Source organism: Euleptes europaea, chromosome 20 (assembly GCF_029931775.1).
Source record: "Euleptes europaea isolate rEulEur1 chromosome 20, rEulEur1.hap1, whole genome shotgun sequence".
NCBI lineage: Eukaryota > Metazoa > Chordata > Lepidosauria > Squamata > Sphaerodactylidae > Euleptes > Euleptes europaea.
This window is the reverse complement of record NC_079331.1, coordinates 23,527,625-23,548,855: the sequence shown is the minus strand read 5'-3', so window position 1 is coordinate 23,548,855 and position 21,231 is coordinate 23,527,625. Positions and strand designations below refer to the sequence as shown.

The window sequence follows — 21,231 nt, the reverse complement described above, 5'->3', positions numbered from 1 at the left end:
AACTGTGGCTTCATTCCTGACAGAATACACAGGTTGGTTCTGGGGTCCTCTCCTGTGTCAGATGTAACACAGGCTGATGTGACCTAAAGATCCTCCTCTGTTTGAATCAGGACCACAGCATGCATGGAGGAGGGACTTCAGCCTTCCAAACGATACCCTTTTCTCAACCAGAAACAGTTGAGAGTGTGGATGCTGTTTGGGGAAACCCTGATGTTCCCTGGGATACATGCAGGTTTCCCCAACAGACCAAACACTGTGCCCCGGGTCTGTTTCAGAGTACGCATGGCCATCTGGGCCGAGAGTAGGCAGGAAGTGGGACGGCCTGGGCAAGCTGCCGACTATCTTGCATGCACAGCAAGAGATCAGTATGTCCTCCAGGAGAAAATCTCCCCAGCATGTGACCACCTTCCAGAGGGCATCAAGTATGTAAGGATGTGGACAGAACTGAGCAGGTACAGAGGAAAGCAAGGAGGATGATCAGGGGCCTGGAGACCAAGCCCTGTGAGGAAAGCCTGAGGGAGCTGGGAGTGTTTAGTCTGGAGAAGAGGAGGTTGAGGGGGGACAGCATTGCTCTCTTTAAGTATCTGAAGGGCTGTCACTTAGAGGAGGGCAGGGAGCTGTTCCTATTGGCAGCAGAGAACAGGACTCGCAATAATGGGTTTAAATTGAGGGCAGAAAGGTACTGGCTGGATATTAGGAAAACTTTTTTTACAGTAAGAGTTGTTCGACAATGGAATCAGCTACCTAGGGTGGTGGTAAGCTCCCCCCTCACTGGCAGTCTTTAAGCAGAGGCTGGACAAACACTTGTTGGGGATGCTGTAGGCTGATCCTGCATTAAGCAGGGGGTTGATGGCCTCTATGGCCCCTTCCAGCTGTATGATTCTATGAGTCTACATGTCTGTAGTCTTCAGGGATGAAGTCCTCAGACGTCAGAAGCAACAGGGACATGATAGCCTTTTTTTCTTGAAGAGTCCAGGCTGTGAGGGTAATAACGAAAAATAAACCCTATTTGAAAGGAGGGGGAAACGTCTTCTCATCTTGGTCATCATTAGTGGAGCCGGCACAAGATTTAAGACTCTGGCACAGGAGGTGAAGCAGATTGCCTTCTGGTGAGGAAGGGGGCAACCTTAGCTCCATCATTCCTGAAGCATTGAGTTTGTTCCCAATGTGGCTGGAAAAAAATCTTCTGGAGTGCGACCAAGAATGTGAGGAAGGGCAGGGCGCAGCCCAAAGGCTCCTGCTTCTTTCTGCCCCTCTCACGTCCACCGGAGCTCTTCCTTTATTTCTTGCACTTCTTAATGTTTCACTTTCCCATGATGACCAGAGGTGGTTAGCCTTTGCCTTCCTTTGCAAAGCAACCCTGTTCTTCCTCGGTGGTCTCCCATCCAAGTGCTGGTGACCAACCCTGCTTAGCTTCTGATGACGAGATTGATGACCCTGCTTAGCTTCCAATATCCTAAAAGATCAGGTGAGCCTGGGCCACCCTGGTCAGGGCAGAGACATTGTCTGCCTCTGTGTAGCGGCCCTGGACCTCCTAGGTGGGTCTTCCCCCATCCAAGGACTAATCAAGGACAGCGTCCGAGATCTGATGAGATTGGGCTAGCCTCGGCTAACCTGGTCAGGGCTGCGCCTCCAATATACCTCAAAGATTTTATTTCCCTTTTAAAAAGAGCCATATTTTCCTCTGCAGCCACACTATGCTCCCAGTTTCTTCAGGCTGTGTCTCGCTTAAAATATCAGCTTTATTTGAGAAAGCATAGGATATGGCCTGGCTGTGTTCGTGGTATACTGGCATCAGTGGCATGCCAGCATCTGGTGCCTTGGTGTGGTGCAGTGGTTAGAGTGTCAGACTAAGATCTGGGAGACCCAGGTTCGAATCCCCACTCTGCCATGGAAGCTTGCTGGGTGACCTTGGGCCAGCCACACCCTCTCAATCCTAAATTACCTCACAGGGTTGTTGTGAGGGTAAAATGGAGGAGAAGAGAAAGTTGTAAGCCACTTTGGATCCTCATTGGGGAGAAACATAATTGGGGTTTAAATGCAATAAATAGATCATAGAATCATAGAGTTGGAAGGGACCACCACTGTCATCAAGTCCAACCCCCTGCACAATGCAGGAAATTAACAGCTACCTCCCCCCTCCACACCCCTAGTGGCCAGAAGATGGCCAAGATGCCCTCCCTCTCATCATCTGCCTAAGGTCACAGAATCAGCATTGCTGACAGATGGCCATCTAACCTCTTCTTAAAAACCTCTAGGGAAGGAGAACTTACCACCTCCCGAGGAAACCTGTTCCACTGAGGAACCGCTCTAACTGTTAGAAAATTCTTCCTAATGTCTAGACGGAAACTCTTTTGATTTAATTTCAACCCGCTGGTACTGATCCGACCTTCTGGGGCCACAGAAAAAAACTCAGCACCATCCTCTATATGACAGCCCTTCAAGTACTTGAAGATGGTTATCGTATCACCTCTCAATTGTCTCCTCTTCAGACTAATCATACCCAGCTCCTTCAACCTTTCTTCATAGGACTTGGTCTCCAGACCCCTCACCATCTTTGTTGCCCTTCTCTGGACACGTTCCAGCTTGTCTACATCTTTCTTAAATTGTGGTGCCCAAAACTGAACACAGTACTCTAGCTGAGGTCTAACCAGAGCAGAGTAAAGTGATACCATCACTTCGCGTGATCTGAACACTATACTTCTGTTGATGCAGCCCAAGACTGCATTTGCCTTTTTAGTTACAGCATCACACTGCTGACTCATGTTCAGTGTTTGGTCTACTAAGACCCCAAGATCCTTGACACTACTGCTCAAACAAGTCTCCCCCATCCTATAATTATGCATTTGATTTTTCCTGCCTAAATGCAGAACTTTACATTTGTCTTTGTTGAAGTGCATTTTATTAGTTCTATCCCATTTCTCCAGCCTGTCAAGATCATCCTGCATCTTGGCTCTGTCTTCTACCGTATTTGCTACCCCTCCCAATTTAGTATCATCTGCAAATTTAATAAGCATCCCCTCTATTCTTTCATCCAAATCATTTATAAAGATGTTGAACAACACATGGCCCAGCACAGATCCCTGAGGAACTCCACTAGTCACTTCTCTCCAAGTGGACGAGGAACCATTAACTAGCACTCTTTGGGTACGATCTGTATGGTGCTACCCCTCGTTTTTGCTTGGGAGCTTAGCCGGTTGTCAAGGGTGTGTGCCGTGTATTGTCCTTTCTCATCTGTTTTCTTTCTTCATTGTTGCCCTTTCTTCCAAGGACCAATTTATTGCCAATGGGACCCTGGAAGACTTCCCAAGCGACCAGAACTCCCGCTTTGGTTTCTGCATCACATCCATCCCGGACTTGAATCAGGACTCCTATCACGACATTGTTGTGGGTGCCCCTCTGGAAGACGAGCACCAAGGGGCCATCTACATCTTCCAGGGCTACAAGGAGAACCTCCTACGGAAATATAAGCAGGTAGGATTCATCTCTTGGTTGAAGACACGAAGCAGAGGAAGGGCGTGTACATGGTGTGTGTGTGTGTGTGTGTGTGTGTGTGTGTGTGTCCCAGGCCCCAGTAATGAGAGTTTCCAGTTCAAAGATCTCACCAAACCCGGTCCAGGAGGACCTGAGGTGCCAAAGAACTGTTGCTAGTTAACCAACAGAACTGCATCAAATGGTCCAGTGGTCCGATTCCATAAGAAGCAATCTCATACATATACATTTTCATTGAATTAACTCACAGTTTATATACTACTTTGCACCAGGATGAAAATGCTAGCGTATCTCTACAATGCTCAACAGGGAATGCAAATTCATCCTTCATTCAGTTGCCCCCATCCCTTCCCTCTTACACATTCTCTGCGCATGTAGATGCACAGAAATCCAGCGACAATTTAGAGACTAACATAAAAATGTGTGTGTGTAAAATGCCGTCACATCACAGCCAACTTATGACGACCCTTTATGGGGTTTTCAAGGCAAGAGGAAAAGCCGTTGCCTTCCTCTTCATAGCAACCCTGGTGTTCCTTGGGGTCTCCCATCCAAATACTAGCCAGGGCTAACAAAAAATATACTCCAGCATAAAATTTCATGAGTTCATCAGATGCATGGAATTGACATCCATTAAACTGATCCATTTATATTAACAACGGAAAGGGAAGCAGAGGCTACAGAAAGATCAGTTTAAAACAAGGGTGATCAAAAGGGTTGTCAGAGTGCGTGAGGAATCTAGGGAACTGCAGGATGGAACATCCATTCCTTTTGATTAGACCTTGTTTTAAACCAGCCATCTCCACGCTCCGGCCTTTCCGGTGTAAATAGAAAGGCATTGACTTAAAAGAGATATACTCCAATGCATCTGATGAAGAGAGCTCCGGTTCAGGAAAGCTCCTGATGGAATAAATATTTTGCCTTTAAGGGGCCACCAGAAATCCATTGTGTCGTGTGTTCTGCTGCTACAGACACACACGACTACCCCTCTGGTATTATCACCCCATGTGCCACAATGCCCTTGATGTAGTTTAGCTGTGTAGTTTAGCTGTGTATTCTTTGTGTGGGATACGCTCCTGGCGGAATGTTGACAGGTGACACACACACCCCTGCCACTTTTCAGAGAATTGCAGCGGCTGACCTTTCTCCAGGATTGAGGTATTTCGGGTGCAGCATCCACGGGCAGCTGGATCTGAATGAAGATGGGCTGATTGACCTGGCCGTGGGCTCTCTCGGAAGTGCTGTGCTTTTATGGTTGGTCATGCTACATTTACGGGTGGACAGATTAACACGGGGTTGTGGAATCTGGTTGAAGGAGGCTCAGAATGAAATGCAGGGCGGTCATGGGAATGATTGCACGGATGAGAAGTCCCACTGAAAAATGGTCCTGGGAACATTTTGTAGCAATGGGAGCCCAGAGTCCACCACAAGAGGTCACCTGCCATAGCGGGCAATGTGGCACCTCTGGGCTAATGCCAAGGAATTGCAACCCCCTTTCAATCCATGGTGCTATATAGTTGTAGCTTTTCCTCTGTCCAGAGAGGGAGGAGGGGTCCCCATTTGACTACTGAGAGATCGTGGGACCCATGTGGACAAAAGCCACGTGGCCTTTGGTGGCTACAGAGAGGATGGGAAGCTGAAGAGATTGAGCAAAGAAACTGGTGGGATCCAACCTAGGCAGCATTTAACCAATCCTTAGCCCTGGCTTCTCAGGCGTAAGAGTTAACCGGGGTTAAAGTAAGCCAGCCATGGCAGTGTCTATCTGAAGAAGTGAGCTGTGGCTCACGAAAGCTCATACCCTACCAGAAAATATTTTTGTTAGTCTTTAAGGTGCTACTGGACTCTTGCCCTTTTTGACTACTGCAAACAGACTAACACGGCTACCCACTGTGATGTATAGAGTAAAGTAAGCCAGCCTCAGGGACTCATTCCCTGACCAGTTTTGGCACAGCAGCTTCAAGCCATATTGCCGTTCTGCATTGGCAGCCACGAAGCCACAGCGGTGGCCCGGGAAGCAGAATTCTGGGTTGCCAAAGGACTTCAGCAGGCTCGGCCTTTCCCCCTTAAGGTCCCGCAGTGTGGTCCGCATCCGAGCCAGCATCCAGTTTGAGCCGCCCAAGATCAACATCTTCCACAAGGATTGCACCCGGAACGGAAAGGAAGCCACTTGTCTGTCTGCGCTGGTTTGCTTCACGGCCATTTTCCTCTCGGCGCACTTTCAGATGGCCAACGTGGGTGAGCGGCCATTTCCTTCCCTTCCCTCTGTCTAGGTGTACTCTCCCTGTGCAGCTGCCCCAAGGAAAATTGTGGATTTCTAACAAAGCCCGGGCATTACAGAAGGTCTTATCTCTTGCTGAGGTAAAATGCGTGGCCCATCTGAAGCTTCAGCTCCACAGCTCATACGAGCCAGTGCAGCGAAGAGTGAGCACGGTGAGGTCCCACATTCAAGTCTTGCCGAGGGTTGCCAGCTCCAGGTTGGGAAATTCCTGGAGATTCAGGGTTTGGAGCCTGGGAATGGTAGCATTTGGGGAGGGCAGGGGCCTCAGTAGGATAGGATTCCATACATTACACCCTCTGAAACTGCCATTTTCTCCAGGGGAACTAATTTCTGCAATTTGGAGATGCGTTCTAATTCCTGGAGATCTTCAGTCCCAATTTGGAGGGGCTGTGGCTCAGTGGCAGAGACTCTGCTTGGCATGCAGAAGGTCCCAGGTTCAATCCCCAGCAGCATCTCCAGTTAAAGGGACCAGGCCAGTAGGTGATGTGAAAGACCTCTGCCTGAGACCCCGGAGAGCCGCTGCCAGTCTGAGTAGACAATATTGATTCTGATGGACGAAGGGTCTGATTCAGTGGAAGGCAGCTTCATGTGTTCGTGTGTTCATGTGTCTTGCCTCAATAAGCACCACCTCACAATGCTCCCTGCCCTAGGGTTGCCAACCTCCAGGTGGTGGCTGGAGATCTGGGATTACAGCCGATCTCCAGGCTACAGAGATCAGTTCACCTGGATAAAATGGCTGCTTTGGAAGGTGGACTCTATGGCATTAAAGCCCGTTTAAGTCCGTTCCCTCCCCAAACCCCACCCTCCTCAGGCTCCAACCCAAAATCTCCAGGTATTTCCCAACCTGGAGCTGGCAACCCTTCCTTGCCCCTATTCAATCTGGAGATTTAATACTGACCTACCTTGGTCCAGATGGGGGACTCCACAGCGACGCTCTGCTAGCTCTGGGATTGGGGCCTGGTCAACTCTCCAGGAAAAGTGGTGAATCATCCTTTGGTGTTTGGATTCCGTAAGAACTCGAAAGCTTCCCAAAGGCAAGGGTAGCAGCAGTCTTACCTGCCTAGTGGGTGGGCAGAATTCCAGGCATGCAAAGAAAGACAGGATTAGGGATGAGGACGGAATTACAGTCTCCCACCTTTGCAGGTTAGGCGACTCTATGGGTACACAAAGGGTGAGAGAGAGGATTGCTTTTAAAATGTGGGTTCGGATCTTGAGGTGGTTTTCACTTCTGGAATTAACTGTTACGTGGGGAAAGAATTTTGAACCAGTCATCCATCATTTCAGCGCTGAATTATAATGTCACTATTGATGAACGCCGGTATGTCCCACGCGCCCATCTGGATGAAAACGGAGACCGGCACGCCCACAAGGCGGCCATGTTGCTTGCGGGACAAGAGCAGTGTGACCAGCTGGATTTCCACGTCATGGTAAGGGCTTCTGTTACTAGCAGGGGGCTTACCTGTAGGCAATTTCAGTTTTGAATTCTGCAGTTAACAATTGTTTCTCGACTGAAACTGATTGCCTGTTCCTTTTCTAGGACACAGCCGATTACGTGAAGCCCGTGGCTTTCTCAGTTGACTACGCCCTGGATGGTCCTGACAGTGGCCCGGTGATGGATGACGGGTGGCCGACCTCGCTGAAAGTCGCTGTGCGTAACAGTCATTGTGTGTGTGTGTGTAAAGTGCTGTCAAGTCGCAGCCGACTTATGGCGACCCCTTTTGGGGTTTTCATGGCAAGAGACTAACAGAGGTGGTTTGCCGGTGCCTTCCTCTGCACAGCAACCCTGGTATTCCTTGGTGGTCTCCCATCCAAATACTAACCAGGGCTGACCCTGCTTAGCTTCTGAGATCTGACAAGATTAGGCTAGCCTGGGCCATCCAGGTCAGGGCAGTCATTACACTCGAGTAAAGGCAGCTCCAGCCTTGGAAACGGAGCCTGTGGGCCTTTTTAAGTGAAAGGGTTTGGTTCTCAAAGGTCAACTCTGGTGAGGATGAAGACCACAAGGGTGGCCGTGGGAGAGGGGAATGGGAGGGGGAAGGAGAAGGAGAAGAGAAATGCGGGCCTGCTGCTTAGAGCTCCTCCAGGGTTTGCATGATATGAATTAAAGCACCACATGTGGGGAGTTCCAGAGTTTCACAGCTTATTTTGAGAAGAAGAGTTCATTTTTATACCCAGCTTTTCTCTACCTTTATGGAATCTCAAAGTGGCTTACAATCACCTTCCCTTCCCCTCCCCACAACAGACACTTTGTGAGGTAGGTGGGGCTGAGAGAGTTCGGAGAGAACTTTGGCCCAAGGTCACCCAGCAGGCTTCATGTGGAGGAGTGGGGAAACCGAACCCGGTTCACCAGATTAGAGTCCGCTGCTCATGTGGAGGGGTGGGGAATCAACACTGGTTCTCCAGTTTAGAGTCCATCTCTCCAAACCACAACCCCATGCTGGCTCTCAGATGCCAACGTGGGCCATTGGACGAAGCTTTCTGCACATCACTGCACTTAGCAATGTCTTAGTGTAGAGGTGATGAACAGTATCTTTCTTAAAAGGATGTCATTGGGGTTAACCATAAATGTCTCAGATTCTCACTTGGCAGAGATCCTTTCTATTGTCTTCTCTGTCAAAACCAGAGACGCCAATCCTTTTTTCCTTCTCCCCCGCAGGTTCCTTTCTGGAATGGGTGTAACGAGGACGAGCACTGCATCCCTAATTTGGTCCTGGATGCTAAAGCTGACCTTCCGAGTGCCGTGTGAGTAGACCGTCCGAGAGAAAGAGGCTGAGTTCAGCAGGGCAGGATGCTGTTGAAAGAGAGGGATTTGGGAAATTGAATAGCATGGATTGTGGTGCGGGGTCCTCTTGAATTTTAGGACCGCAGTCTTGCTCTTTGCTTGGCATCTGTAGAGTTGCCAGCTCTGAGTTGGGAAATTCATGGAGATTTTGGGGTGGATCCTAGGAAGGGTGAGATTTGGGGAGGGGAGGAACCTCAGTGGGGTATAATGCCATACGTTTCACCCTCCAAAGCAGCCATTTTCTCCAGGGGAACTCATTAAAGCCTTTCAAAAACTGGGACCAATATATTTGAAGGGTCGTCCCCTTCCATATGTCCCTGTACACCAACTATGGTAATCAGGCAGCCCTCTGCTGGCTAGTCCACCACTTAGGGTGGTCCGCCTGGCATCGACCAGAGCCAGGGCTTTTTCCATTGTGGCTCCAGCTCTGTGGAAGGGGCCACCTTAAGAGGGGAGGGGGCCCCCTCCTTGGAGCTCTTCAGGAAGCACTGCAAGTCCTGCCTGTTTCCCAGGGCTTTGGACGGGGTTCGAAGTGGTAGGCATCTTTTACTGGGGTGGGGGAGGGATTTGGGCCTTCCTACTTTATCTTTGGTTGTAACCGAAAGTGTTTTTAAATATTATTGTATGCTTCCTTGAACCGCAAATAAAGGCGGGATATAAATGTTTTAATAAATAAATATAAATTTAAAAATCTCTATCATTTGGAGATGAGTAGTAATTCTGGGAGAGCTCTGGGCCCCACCTGGTGTCTGGCAAACTGAGCGGATGTCTGTGTTCTCTGTGGGAAAACCCCCCCGAATGAAACTCCCCGCAGGGTTGCATCAGAAGAGTGTCGTGCCAGATGTGACTGCCCTTCCTCCCCCTCTGCAGCCCCTCCTGTGAGCCACAGCTGGCCCCGTCAGCCTGCCCCTGGCTCGGGCCCTCGCGTGTTCCTGCCGCGCACCGTCAAGACGTTGTGTCCTGGAGGATTGTGGGAAACTCAGCTTTGACGTTTGCTCTTTTCATAGGGAGTATTGCAGACGCGTCCTGAGAAAGTCGCATTCGGATTGCTCGGCCTACGCGCTGTCTTTTGACACCTCCGTTTTTGTCATAGAGAATTCCAGGAGGAGGGTGGCAGTCGAAGCAACGCTGGAGAACCGAGGGGAAAATGCATATAACACCGTTCTAAACATTTCCTTCTCGCGAAACCTGCAGTTTGCAAGCTTGATTCAGAAGGTAAGGGGCACCCTCTCTCATGGGAAACGAGCCGGTTCGAGGGCAAATCAGTCGGTCGGATTGAGCATTCAGTTTTGGGGAGAACCACACTTTACACAGCAAATTGGGTGTTGAAGAGCCCCTGTTCTTCCATATAAGGACATTTCAGGAGAAGGCAGTTTGCATCAGAGTTGTGTGTTTATGTGTGCATGGAGTTCTTCCTCCCACTTGCCACGTTCCTATTGCAACTCCCAACCAGTTGCTTTCCCCCTGGATAGGGTTGCCAATCTCCAGGTAGAGCCTGTAGATCTCTTGGAACTACTACAGATTTCCAGCAGCAAATGGCTGCTTTGCGGGGTGGACTCTATGACATTATACCTGGCTCAGGGTCCCTCCCCTCTGTAAACCCCACCCTCCACAGGCTCCACCCCCAGATTGCCATTTATTTCCCAACCAGAGTTGGCAACCTCCCCCATAGGCCTCCAGACAGACATTTGCCTTGGAAGACAAGAGGAAACAATAAGTCAGGAGAAGATGAAATACACACACCCCTGCTCCTCGATGGGTAGTTGCCCCCTTCCAACGTGGCTGTTGGGTTTTTAACAGGAGCATCCCTTCCCTCCAACCTTACTTATTTTCTTCATTTACACCCTATCTTTCTCCCCAATGGAGATGCAGAGTGGTGTACATTGTTCTCCTTGGCTCTATTTCATCTTCACAGCAACCCTGTGAGGTAGGCAAGGCCGAGAGTATGTGACTAGCCCAAGGTCACCCAGCAAGTTTCCATGACTGAGTGGGGATTTGAACTGGGGTCTCCCAGATCCTAGTCTGACACTCAAACCACTAGTGTATCATGTGGAGGAGTGGGGAATCAAACACGGTTCTCCAGATCAGAGTCCACCGCTCCAAACCACCGCTCTTAACCACTACACCATGCTGGATTGAACCTGGGACCTTTTGCATGCCAAGCAGATGCTCTACTACTGAGCCACCTCCTCCCCTCCTCCTTCTCTTGAAGAGAGCTGCACTCGAGCATCAGAAACAGACTTTGTGGCTGAGCACTTGCTCCTCAGGTTGCTCCTCAGCCCAGGATCAGTCTCCACTCTAGTCCCTTCCATTTTATTCTCCTTCAGTTTTCAGACTGCAGAAGCATTTCCTGTCTCTTTGAAATTCTAAGCAAGAGCCTTGCTTTGCAGAGAGATCAAGTGAACAATATGGGACTAATAAAAAAACACACAGCTGCCTCCAGTTCCCGTTTCCACTCCTGCTGTTCATTCTAAAGTGCACATCTCAGATGGGGGTATGTCTGTCTGAGAGCCGGTGTGGTCCAATTGGAAGAGAGCTGGACTCGCTAGCAAAGAGTCCAGACTGGGCCATGGACATGGAAGAGCCTTGGGCAAATTATTATGGTGAAATATTTTCTGTCTTTAAATCATGGCGAATAATACTGGTCTACCTCATACGGCTGTTGTGATAGCCAAAGAAAAACAGTGAAGCCCTTTAAAACTTAAAAAAGCAGTTCTATGTAATACCCCAAAGTACTGGGTGTCTAAAGCACCTGAACCAATCAGAAAGTTAGACACGTTGAATCAGCTTGAATTCTGCCTGCGGAAAACGGTGTGTAACTCAGAAACCCAGTTGTGAATGGGATTGGACTGGTGTGCATTAGAACACCAGAAGAGCTTCTGCTAGAATAAAATCATCCCCAGGAGGTAAAATGTGGCATCTCATCTATTTGGGGATACCTGAGTAGGAAATTTATCTTGTGCACGAACCAACCCTAAGCAACATCGGAATTTTTACATGTGCAACCCTATGACAAAAGTAATGATTACAGGAGAATTACACAACTTTAAGCTTGACAATGAGGAAATTGAAATTGTTGAAGACTTTCTATTCCTTGGCTCCATCATCAACCAAAAGGGAGACTGCAGCCAAGAAATTAGAAGGAGATTGAGGCTGAAGTGTAAGGATGTGTCACTGGCAACCAAGATCAAGTGAATACATGCCATCATATTCCCTATTACTATGTATGGGTGTGAAAGCTGGACAATGAAGGAAGCTGATAGGAAGAAAGTAGATTCCTTTGAAATGTGGTGTTGGAGGAGAGTGTTATGGATACCGTGGACTGCCAAAAAAACAAATCAGTGGGTTATTGATCAAATCAAGCCTGAACTGACCCTAGAAGCTAAAATGACCAAGGCTATCATATTTTGGTCACATTATGAGAAAATAAGAGTCACTGGAAAAGACCATCATGAAGGAGCTAGAAAATATTCTGAAGTGTAAGGATGTGTCACTGGCAACCAAGATCAAGTGAATACATGCCATCATATTCCCTATTACTATGGCTGTTACCGCCCTAGGTATTCCCAGCGTTGTATCAAGAGTTTGGAAATGTTATAAAAAAACATCTCTTTAAAAGGATTTTTGGATACTACGGCTAAAAAATGGTTGGAAAACATCTTCACAGCTAAAGGGGCCAAACAAAGTGCGAACAGTATTTTTTATAACAGTTTCAAACTCTTAATACATCGGTGGGAATACCTAGTGCGGTAACAGCCTGTGTATGGGTGTGAAAGCTGGACAATGACGGAAGCTGATAGGAAGAAAGTAGATTCCTTTGAAATTTGGTGTTGGAGGAGAGTGCTATGGACTGCCAAAAAAACAAATCAGTGGGTTATTGATCAAATCAAGCCTGAACTGACCCTAGAAGCTAAAATGACTAAGGCTATCATGTTTTGGTCACATTATGAGAAGATAAGAGTCACTGGAAAACACCATCATGATAGGAAATGTTGAGGGCAGCAGGAAAAGAGGAAGACCTAACAAGAGATGGATTGATTCAATAAAGGAAGCTACAGCCCTCAATTTGCAAGACCTGAGCAAGGCTGTCAAAGATAGGACATTTTGGAGGACATTGATTCATATGGTCGCCATGAGTCGGAAGCGACTTGACAGCACTGAACCCACACAAGCCTACGAACTACTACAACAACACCTTTATTGACATATGAACCCTACGAACCATTCCTGGCCCCAGGAAAGTGGTTAACGACTCCAATGAATATGTAGCTGATTCCTCCCTTTCAGTCCAAATGCTTTGCTCCCAAGCTGCCTGCGTGCCGACAGCCAAGTTTCAGTCCGAGGCAAATTTTTCCTGCTGAATTATGATTCCTCTGCAGTGGAGGGCCTGGGCCTGGAAGGAGCGCCCTGGTTTTGAGACAGGCCAGCTGATGCCCGAGCAGATGTGCTACCCTGGATGGAACAGGGAAGGCAGCGTGGGCTTTGCCAAGCATCTGCTCCGCACTCGAGGGACTCAAAGTGCTCTGCTGACAGCCATCCCAAGAAGCCAGCCAGCATCTGGGAATGTTTTGTTTTGTTTTTTTTAAAATAAAAATAGTCTCTGATTTATAATTTTTATAGGGCGGTGTCCACGTCAGCTCCTTGGTCATCCTGCCTCTGGCATGTCTGGCCTTTGGTTGGGCCTTTGTTTCTGCCCCACAAGCGAGTGTTTAGGGCAGGGGTGGGGAACCTTTTTCCTGCCAAGGGCCATTTGCATATTTATAACATTATTCGGGGGCCATACCAGGTGTAGATCTCCCGGCGGGGGGGGGGGGGAGATGCTAGGGTTGCCAGGTCTCCAGCCACCACCTGGAGGTTGGCGAGCCTAGTAGAGGAAGGGAGGGGGGATGGAGGAAGGAAGGAAGGAAGGAAGGAAGGAAGGAACTGGGGAAGAAAGGATGAAAGGAAGGAAGGAAGAGTGGGGGGAGGGACAGAGAGAAAGAAAGAGGAAGGAAGGAACTGGGAAAGGAAAGAGAAGGAAGGAACTGGGGAAGGAAGGATAAAAGGGAGGAAGAAAGAAGAGGGGTGAGAGGGGGAGAAAGAAAGGACGGTGGGAGACGGACGCCTTTTTCTGGCGGACGCGCGGCTGATGAGGGGCTGCCTGGCCCTCCGTGAGCGCCCTGAGAAGGAGGAGACAGCAGGCGAAAATGGCCGGGGAGAGGAGCCTGAGGAGGACGATGATGGTGGTGGCGGCCTGGAGCTGGACTTTTGGGAGCCGCCTGAGGGGGACGAGGAGGAGGAAGGTGGCGAGGAGCTGCTGCTGGAGCCTGGAGGAGGAGGCCTGGCCTCGTTGCTGCTGGCCTCCCCGCCGCCTTCAGCTGTTGGGGGGCGAGAGAGAGGGAGGGACGAGGAAGAAGCCCGCCGCGTGCGTGCGAGCGAGGCAGGAAGCCTTCAGACCTGCTGACAAGCACGCCGGGGGGGAGGGGGAGAGAAAGGTGTTGTGTTGGCGCTCTTCCCTGCCGCCCCCTCGAAGGCCCCCATCAGTGGCAGCAGCACTGAGCCCAGCGGCAACATGGCCGGGCCTCCAGGCTCCAGCAGCAGCTCCTCCTCGCCGCCTTCCTCCTCCTCGTCCCCCTCAGGCGGCTCCCAAAAGTCCAGCTCCAGGCAGCCGCCGACGCTGTCGTCCTCCGGGCTGGGCTCGGTGCTGCTGCTGCTGCTGCTGGCGGAGGCCTTCGAGGGGGGCGGCAGGGAAGAGCGCCAACACAGCACCTTCTCCCCCCCCCCCAAATGCGCATGCGCGGGGCCCAGCAGGGCTGAAGGCTTTGTGCCTTGCACAGGCACACCTGCGGCTGGCTTCTTCCTCTCCGCCCCTCCCTCGCTGCCCAACAGCTGACAGGCAGCGAGAGGAGGTTTAAAGGGCGCTGCAGCGTTCCTGCGCGCTGCGGCTACTGGAACAGTTTCGGGGAGAGCCGTGCTGGTCCACGTTTCAATGGAAGGGCCCTGGAGCTCCCGGGGGCCACCAAAAATGTCCTCGCGGGCCGTTTACGGCCCGGGGGCCTGAGGTTCCCTATCCCTGGTTTAGGGCATCCTCCTTTGGGGATTGCTGAGAACAATGAGGGGGCCACCACTGCAAAGCTACTTACAGGTATTTTGCCACCCCTCCCCTCCTGGGCCCGCATCAAAGCCAGAGGGGTCCAACCAAAGAAGAAGAAGAGTTGCTTTTTATTTGCTGACTTTCTCTACCACTTTAGGGAGAATCAAACTGGCTTACAATCACCTTCCCTTCCCCTCCCCACAACAGACACCCTGTGAGGTGGGTGGGGCTGAGAGAGTTGTGACTAGCCCAAGGTCACCCAGCAGGCCTTATGTGGAGGAGTGGGGAATCAAACCCAGTTCTCCAGAATAGAGTCCACCGCTCCAAATGACCACTCTTAACCTCTACACCATGCTGGCTCTCTGCAAAAGCCCCTGCAAAACTTCTTATCTCAAACCCAGGCCTGGGAGGAGGAATCCAGGCCTGCCAGTCACCTCCCTTGCCACTGATGGCTGGGAACTGGATCCCTTGTTGTGCTGGGCGGACAACTGATCTCCAGGCTACGGAGATCGCTTCCCCACAGGGTTGGCCCCGTTGCCTTCACACTTGGTCCCTGGCCAAAAACAACAACAAACACCTTTTGTTTTTGTCCTGCATTTGGCTACAGTGTGGTGTAGTGGTAAAGAGCAGTGGTTTGGAGCGGTGGACTCTGATCTGGAGAACCGGGTTTGATTCCCCACTCCTCCACTTGAGCGGCGGAGACTAATCTGGTGAACTGGATTTGTTTTCCCGCTCCTCCACATGAAGCCCGCTGGGTGACCTTGGGCTAGGCACACTCTCTCTGCCCCACCTACCTCACAGGGTGTCTGTTGTGGGGAGGGGAAAGGAAGGTGATTGTAAGTCAGTTTGATTCTCTTAAGTGGTAGAGAAAGTCGGCATATAAAAACCAGCTCTTCTTCTTCTTCATTTCCTCCAGCTTTGATTGTTGGTTCCGTTCCTTGATGGTGGTTTTGATTAAGTTGGTTCTGCTCCCTTGGAGGTGGTAGCTGTTGACTGACTTGTGCTGCCGTTAGAAATTATGAGTGGCTTCTCTTTCGCAATTTGCTGCTGTTTATTTGCTTAGTTTGAATTACTGTTAATGATTTTATTGGAGGTATTTTTTTAAAAAAAACTTTACTATAAACCACAGTTGAGTAATCAGATGAGGAAACGTGGACCATGTTTGTATTTAACTGCTGCTTGATAGATGTCCCTGGCTCATTGGCACAGTTTGACTTGTGATGCCAATACAACCCCACAGGGGGCGATGCTGAGGCAGACACAGTGGAGTTGCCATCTCTGGGTTGGGAAATACCTGGAGATTGGGGGGGTGCCTAGGGAGGGTAGGGTTTGGGGAGGGGAGAGACCCTCTAAAGCAGCCATTTTCTCCAGGGGAACTGATTTTGGGAATCCGGAGATCAATTGTGATAGTGGGAGATCTCCAGATGTCACCTGGAGGTTGGCAACCCTAGTACAGCAGTCATTGTGCCAGGCCTAAAAGTGAAGCTGTAGGGTTTGTATCTTGCCATTCTTAACAAATGAATAATAAATAGAATGAATAACAAATAGACCAGTCATGGCTAGAATGCAACCTTCATATGCTGAGGCAGTTTACCTCTGAATGAGATTTGGGGCAACCGCCAAAACAACTCCCTTGCCACCTTCCCAGGAGGGCACTTGTCCGGCCAAGGTTGTTAACAGAACGTGGGGCCTTTCTGGCTGAACCTGCAAGGTATTTCTTGGTGGTGGTGGTGGTGGTGGTGGTGGGAAGTGCCGTCAAGTTGCAGCTGACTTTTGGCGACCCTGTGGGGTTTTCAAGGCAAGAGACATTCAGGGGTGGCAGCAACCCTGGACTTCCTTGGGGGTCTCCTGTCCAAGTACCAACCAGGGCTGACTCTGCTTAGCTTCCAAGAGCTGATGAGATCGGGCTAGCCTGGGATATCCAGGTCAAGGCAATCTTGCATTCTGCAATTCCTCACTTGATTTTTTGAAGACTCCCAGCATCTCTTTTGCCCTAGAAGCAGCCTCTGTCTGTCCCTGTGGCAAATGCGAAAGTGTTGACAGAGTGGGGAAGCTGGCCCCTGTGTGCTGTGGGCCGGCAGGACTCTTGATCCCATTTTATTCGCAAATATGCTGAGCTGGCTGTCGGAGCCGCCTCCACCGCTGAACATTGAGTGACTCTCTTGTGTTGGTTTCGAAAGCAGCGCCAGTGGAAAATTGCAGGAAAGGTTACCCACAAAATAGGAAAAGTGAAAAAGCGTCTCTGCTGATGGATTACTCCAAACTAACTCAAGGAATGTATTAAGAGCAGAACTGAAGCAAACACAGAAGCAAGGACTAAACAAAACATTTTGAAGAAGAAGAAGAGTTGGTTTTAATATGCCGACTTTCTCTACCACTTAAGGAAGAATCAAACCTGCTTACAATCACCTTCCCTTCCCCTCCCCACAACAGACACCCTGTGAGATAGGTGGGGCTGAGAGAGCTGTGACTAGCCCAAAGTCACCCAGCTGGCTTCATGTGGAGGAGCGGGGAAACAAATCCAGTTCCAGATTAGTCTCCGCCACTCATGTGGAGGAGTGGGGAATCAAACCCAGTTCTCCAGATCAGAGTCCACTGCTCCAAACCACTGCTCTTAACCACTACACCACGCTCCCCCTTATGGAAACTGATTTAAATGTCCTCCCTACTCTTTAATATTTTTAAATGAAACTTCTGTAACAACAGTGGCTGTCTAACATACCCTTGGCGGGTGTGCGGCTCTTGGGAGGACGTTTGGTCCAGAGAGTGGGGGGGAAACACCTCCCTCATAACACGCAAAATGTATAACCTTGGAAGTAAAGATTTAATTTGTACTTTGTTAGTGCTCAGAGGTTAGTTTAACAAAGCTTTCCAAGGTAGGCAAGAGGCTGCAGATCAGTTTTTCCCAGCTAGCTTTCAGTCTGCCTGGCTAGGAGGATGCCGATTCATATGTTAATAGTGGGTGGATAACAGGACAACGGGGGACCCTTAAGATACAGTCCATAGGCTGCCCCCAAAAGGATGAGCTCAGACTTGCAATTGGCTACATTGGGAGTTGCGTTGCCAATTCCAGGTTGGGAAATTCCTGGAGATTTGGGGGGTAGAGCCTGAGGAGGGACCTCAGGGGGAGATAATGCTGTAGAGTTCCTCCCCCCCTCCAAAGCAGCCATTTTTCTCCAGGGGAAACTGATCTCTGTAGTCTGGAGATCCGCTGTAATCCCAGAAGATCTCCAGGCCCCACCTGGAGGTTGGCAAGCCTAAGTGTGAGGGGGTGATGGTGTTTAAAGGAGAGGTCCCCGAGAGAGGAGAGGTTCTTCACTAGAAAAAGCCAGGAACAGTTGGGGAGGGAGAGGTTACAATATAGAGCAACCCTGGACTTCCCTGGAGGACTCCTAGCCAATGAGCTGACCCTGCTTAGCTTATAAAATCTGACAAGACTGGTAGGGTTGCCAGTTCCAGCTTGGGAAATACCTGGAGATTTTGGGGGTGGAGCCTGAGGAGGGCGGGGTTTGGAGAGAGGAGGACTTCGATGCCATAGAGGCCAATTGCCAAAGCATCCATTTTTCCAGGGGAACTGATCTCTGTCAGCTGGAGATCAGTTGTAATGGCGGGAACTCTCCAGCCACAACCTGGAGGTTGGCAACCCTCGAGACTGGGCTAACCTGGACCACCCAGGTCAGGTCAAAAATTGTTTCATTTAGGAGCAAATATATCAGCTTAAGGGGATTGTTACCATCATCGGTAGCCAGGCATTACTGGAGTGAGTTACATCCTAGATTTTCAGATGCCCTATAAAAGCCCTAATATAGAACTGCAAGGCAGCAAAACACATCAGGCAAAATCATTCTGTGATATGCTTATATGGGAGGGGCCGTGGCTCAGAGGAACAGCCACTGCTTTGCATGCGAAAGGTCCCAGGTTCAGTCCCGGCATCTCCAGTTAAAAGGTCCAGGCAGTAGGTGATGTGAAAGACCTCGGCCTGAGACCCTGGAGAGCCGCTGCCAGTTTGAGTAGACAGTCCTGACTTTGATGGATGGATGGTCTGATTCAGTAGAAGGCAGCTTCATGTGTGTTCATGCTTCTGAAGGATTTAGGAGACCATTTTGTCTGGTCTCAGTCACGTGCAAACCTCGTCAATGTTTTCCCACTCATTTCAGGATGACCTGGACATCAACATAGAATGCATGTCTGAAGAAAAGCATCCGAACAGGAGGGTTTGCAATGTCAGCTATCCGTTCTTCCGTGCAAAAGCAAAGGTAAGGCTAGAGACGAGCAAAGGTACTTGTGGAATCAGCATCCGTTAAACAGGGGAGGGAAGGGACCACGGACGCCTGGACTCCCGGCCTGTGGAAACCACTGACTGCAAGGGCTCCAGCCAGGATGGGGGCGTCATAGCTGCATCTCAGGGGGGTCGAGGCGCCATGCAGAAAACTCAGTGCAGATAAGTGTATGCCAATAAAAGTATTTGAATTTGAGTGCAGATAAGCAGGGGACGGGGACGTAGGGCAGATCAGATTCAGGGGAGATTCAGTGAGGGGTGGGCAAAGGGAATGGAGGAAGCGCTTAAGGTGCACCAATGTTGGATAATGCACTTTGGCTGCACTATCGTTTGCAACTGGATTTTCCTGATCACACCTTGCCAGTGAAAAGCCCGGCCTGCCAATGCCTCCACACTTTCTGAAAAGCTCAGCAGGCACCAAGGGAAGTACTGGGGGGTGACATGGTGTCCACAGGCACCATGTTGGGGAACCCTGACTTTGGCATTAGCTGGAAGCGTCCGTGTGGAAAATGTTGCACCCCGTTAGTTCTTTGGGCTCCAGGAGCCTTCCCAACTGGCCCACCCGTTGTCTTTTCTTCTCTGTGCTGATTCAGTGCCCTTCAGTGCTGGTTAGTGTTACACAGGCCTGTTTCCTTGGGACAGTGCGCGTACATGTGTGCTCGCGCATGAAGCAGCTGGATGGTGTTGCTAGCAAGGGGGTACAAGCTTTAGACACCTGCGACCAAGTGAGAGCGCCACCGCATGCTCTTGAGGGAGCAGCCCTTCCCGAAGCTGCAAATCTTCCTCCTGCTGCCTCACAATTCTGGTTGCTTTCCCAGCGCAGCTTGCCGGGTTAAGGGACCCCCTCCCCAAATAATCTGAACGCTAATATTTGCTTTGCAAGGCCGCACAGCGATGCTGGGAAGCCCAGTCAGGAAACCATTGGCTGGCTATGGAGTTTCCGCTGTGGAGTGAAGCTGAGGAGCTTTGGGGGCGGTCAGATGGGAGCTGGCCCCCCTGTGTCCAAAACCTTTTATGCTAATCCTTTTTGGAGCAGTTTAACGGTGGCTTTTTTTAAGGGCTGCTGGTAATTTACCACCAAAATTCTTTTGCTGATGCATGAGTCAACTTTTTCCTGTTTTGCTGCAGGAGGGGAGAGAAGAATTATATTGGCCCTGCTGCCTTGCTGTTTCCAGCAAGGATACTTTTTGTCCGTCCCCCCCCACCAGATGCTTGGAACAGTCAGCTCTCCCCCCAATTAACTCTGACAAGGAGCTAAGCTTTAGGGAGATATGAAATCATGGAGGTGGTCAAGGTTTACAAGCGGTGTCCAATAAATTCCTCCTTACCTTTTATGGCTTGTTTATACTAAGGATAGTTCATTTTGGTTAAGGGTACCAACATTCCACATGTCCAGATCCAGATGTGGCTGTAATTATTCCTAAGATGGAGTAACTAGGAGTCGATTTTCCTGTTCCTTGTCATCCTTTGGTATGCAACAGCCTCGTTATCCCTCATAACCCTGTCAGGTAAGACAGGAGTGCGAGGAATTGAAGTTTCCAAACAAGCGGCAGGTGGCTTTTAGACGTGTGGGATCAGATAAGGTCATTATTTTTGTGCGCCTCATGCCTGAACACTAGATATCTATGGCTCTTTTCCCCCCTAACAATCCAAGTCTTGATTGGAACGGCTTTCAACGTGGCTGTTAAGGACCACAGATACTGTTCCAACCTCCTCCCATCTCACATTTTGAGGATAATCTATCTCCACCCTTGACTTGCTAAAGAGTGCTTTTTGGCTGCTCGGTTTGGTTTAGGGCCATAGAATCATAGAGTTGGAAGGAACCACTAGGCTCATCTAGTCCAACCCCCTGCACAATGCAGGACATTTACAACTACCTCCCCCCCCACACACACACTCACCCAGTGACCCTCTACTCCATGCCCAGAAGATGGCCAAGATTCCCTCCCTCTCATGATCTGTCTGCAGTCATAGAATCAGCATTGCTGACAGATGGCCATCTAGCCTCTGCTTAAAAACCTCCAGGGAAGGAGAGCTCACCACCTCCCGAGGAAGCCTGTTCTACTGAGGAATCGCTCTAACTGTTAGAAAATTCTTCCTAATGTCTAGGCGGAAACTCTTTTGATTTAATTTCAACCTGTTGGTTCTGGTCTGACCTTCTGGGGCAACAGAAAACAACTTGGCACCCTCCTCTCTATGACAGCCCTTCAAGTACTTGAAGGTGGTTATCATATCCCCTCTCAGTCTTCTCCTCTTCAGGCTAAGCATACCCAGCTCCTTCAACCATTCCTCATAGGACTTGGTCTCCAGACCCCTCACCATCTTTGTTG

General features: G+C 49.9%; 1 protein-coding gene across 1 annotated transcript in view; it reads left to right on the top strand.

Annotated features, from left to right (window-relative positions):
• ITGA11 (integrin subunit alpha 11) overlaps nt 1-21,231 on the top strand; it is a 132,791-nt gene that overhangs the window by 77,831 nt on the left and 33,729 nt on the right. The window contains exons 14-21 of the mRNA XM_056865758.1: nt 3,271-3,474; nt 4,613-4,743; nt 5,558-5,724; nt 7,052-7,194; nt 7,305-7,415; nt 8,424-8,509; nt 9,557-9,764; nt 18,780-18,878. Of these exons, the coding sequence (XP_056721736.1) occupies nt 3,271-3,474; nt 4,613-4,743; nt 5,558-5,724; nt 7,052-7,194; nt 7,305-7,415; nt 8,424-8,509; nt 9,557-9,764; nt 18,780-18,878 (1,149 nt within the window). The remainder of the gene's footprint in view (nt 1-3,270; nt 3,475-4,612; nt 4,744-5,557; nt 5,725-7,051; nt 7,195-7,304; nt 7,416-8,423; nt 8,510-9,556; nt 9,765-18,779; nt 18,879-21,231) is intronic.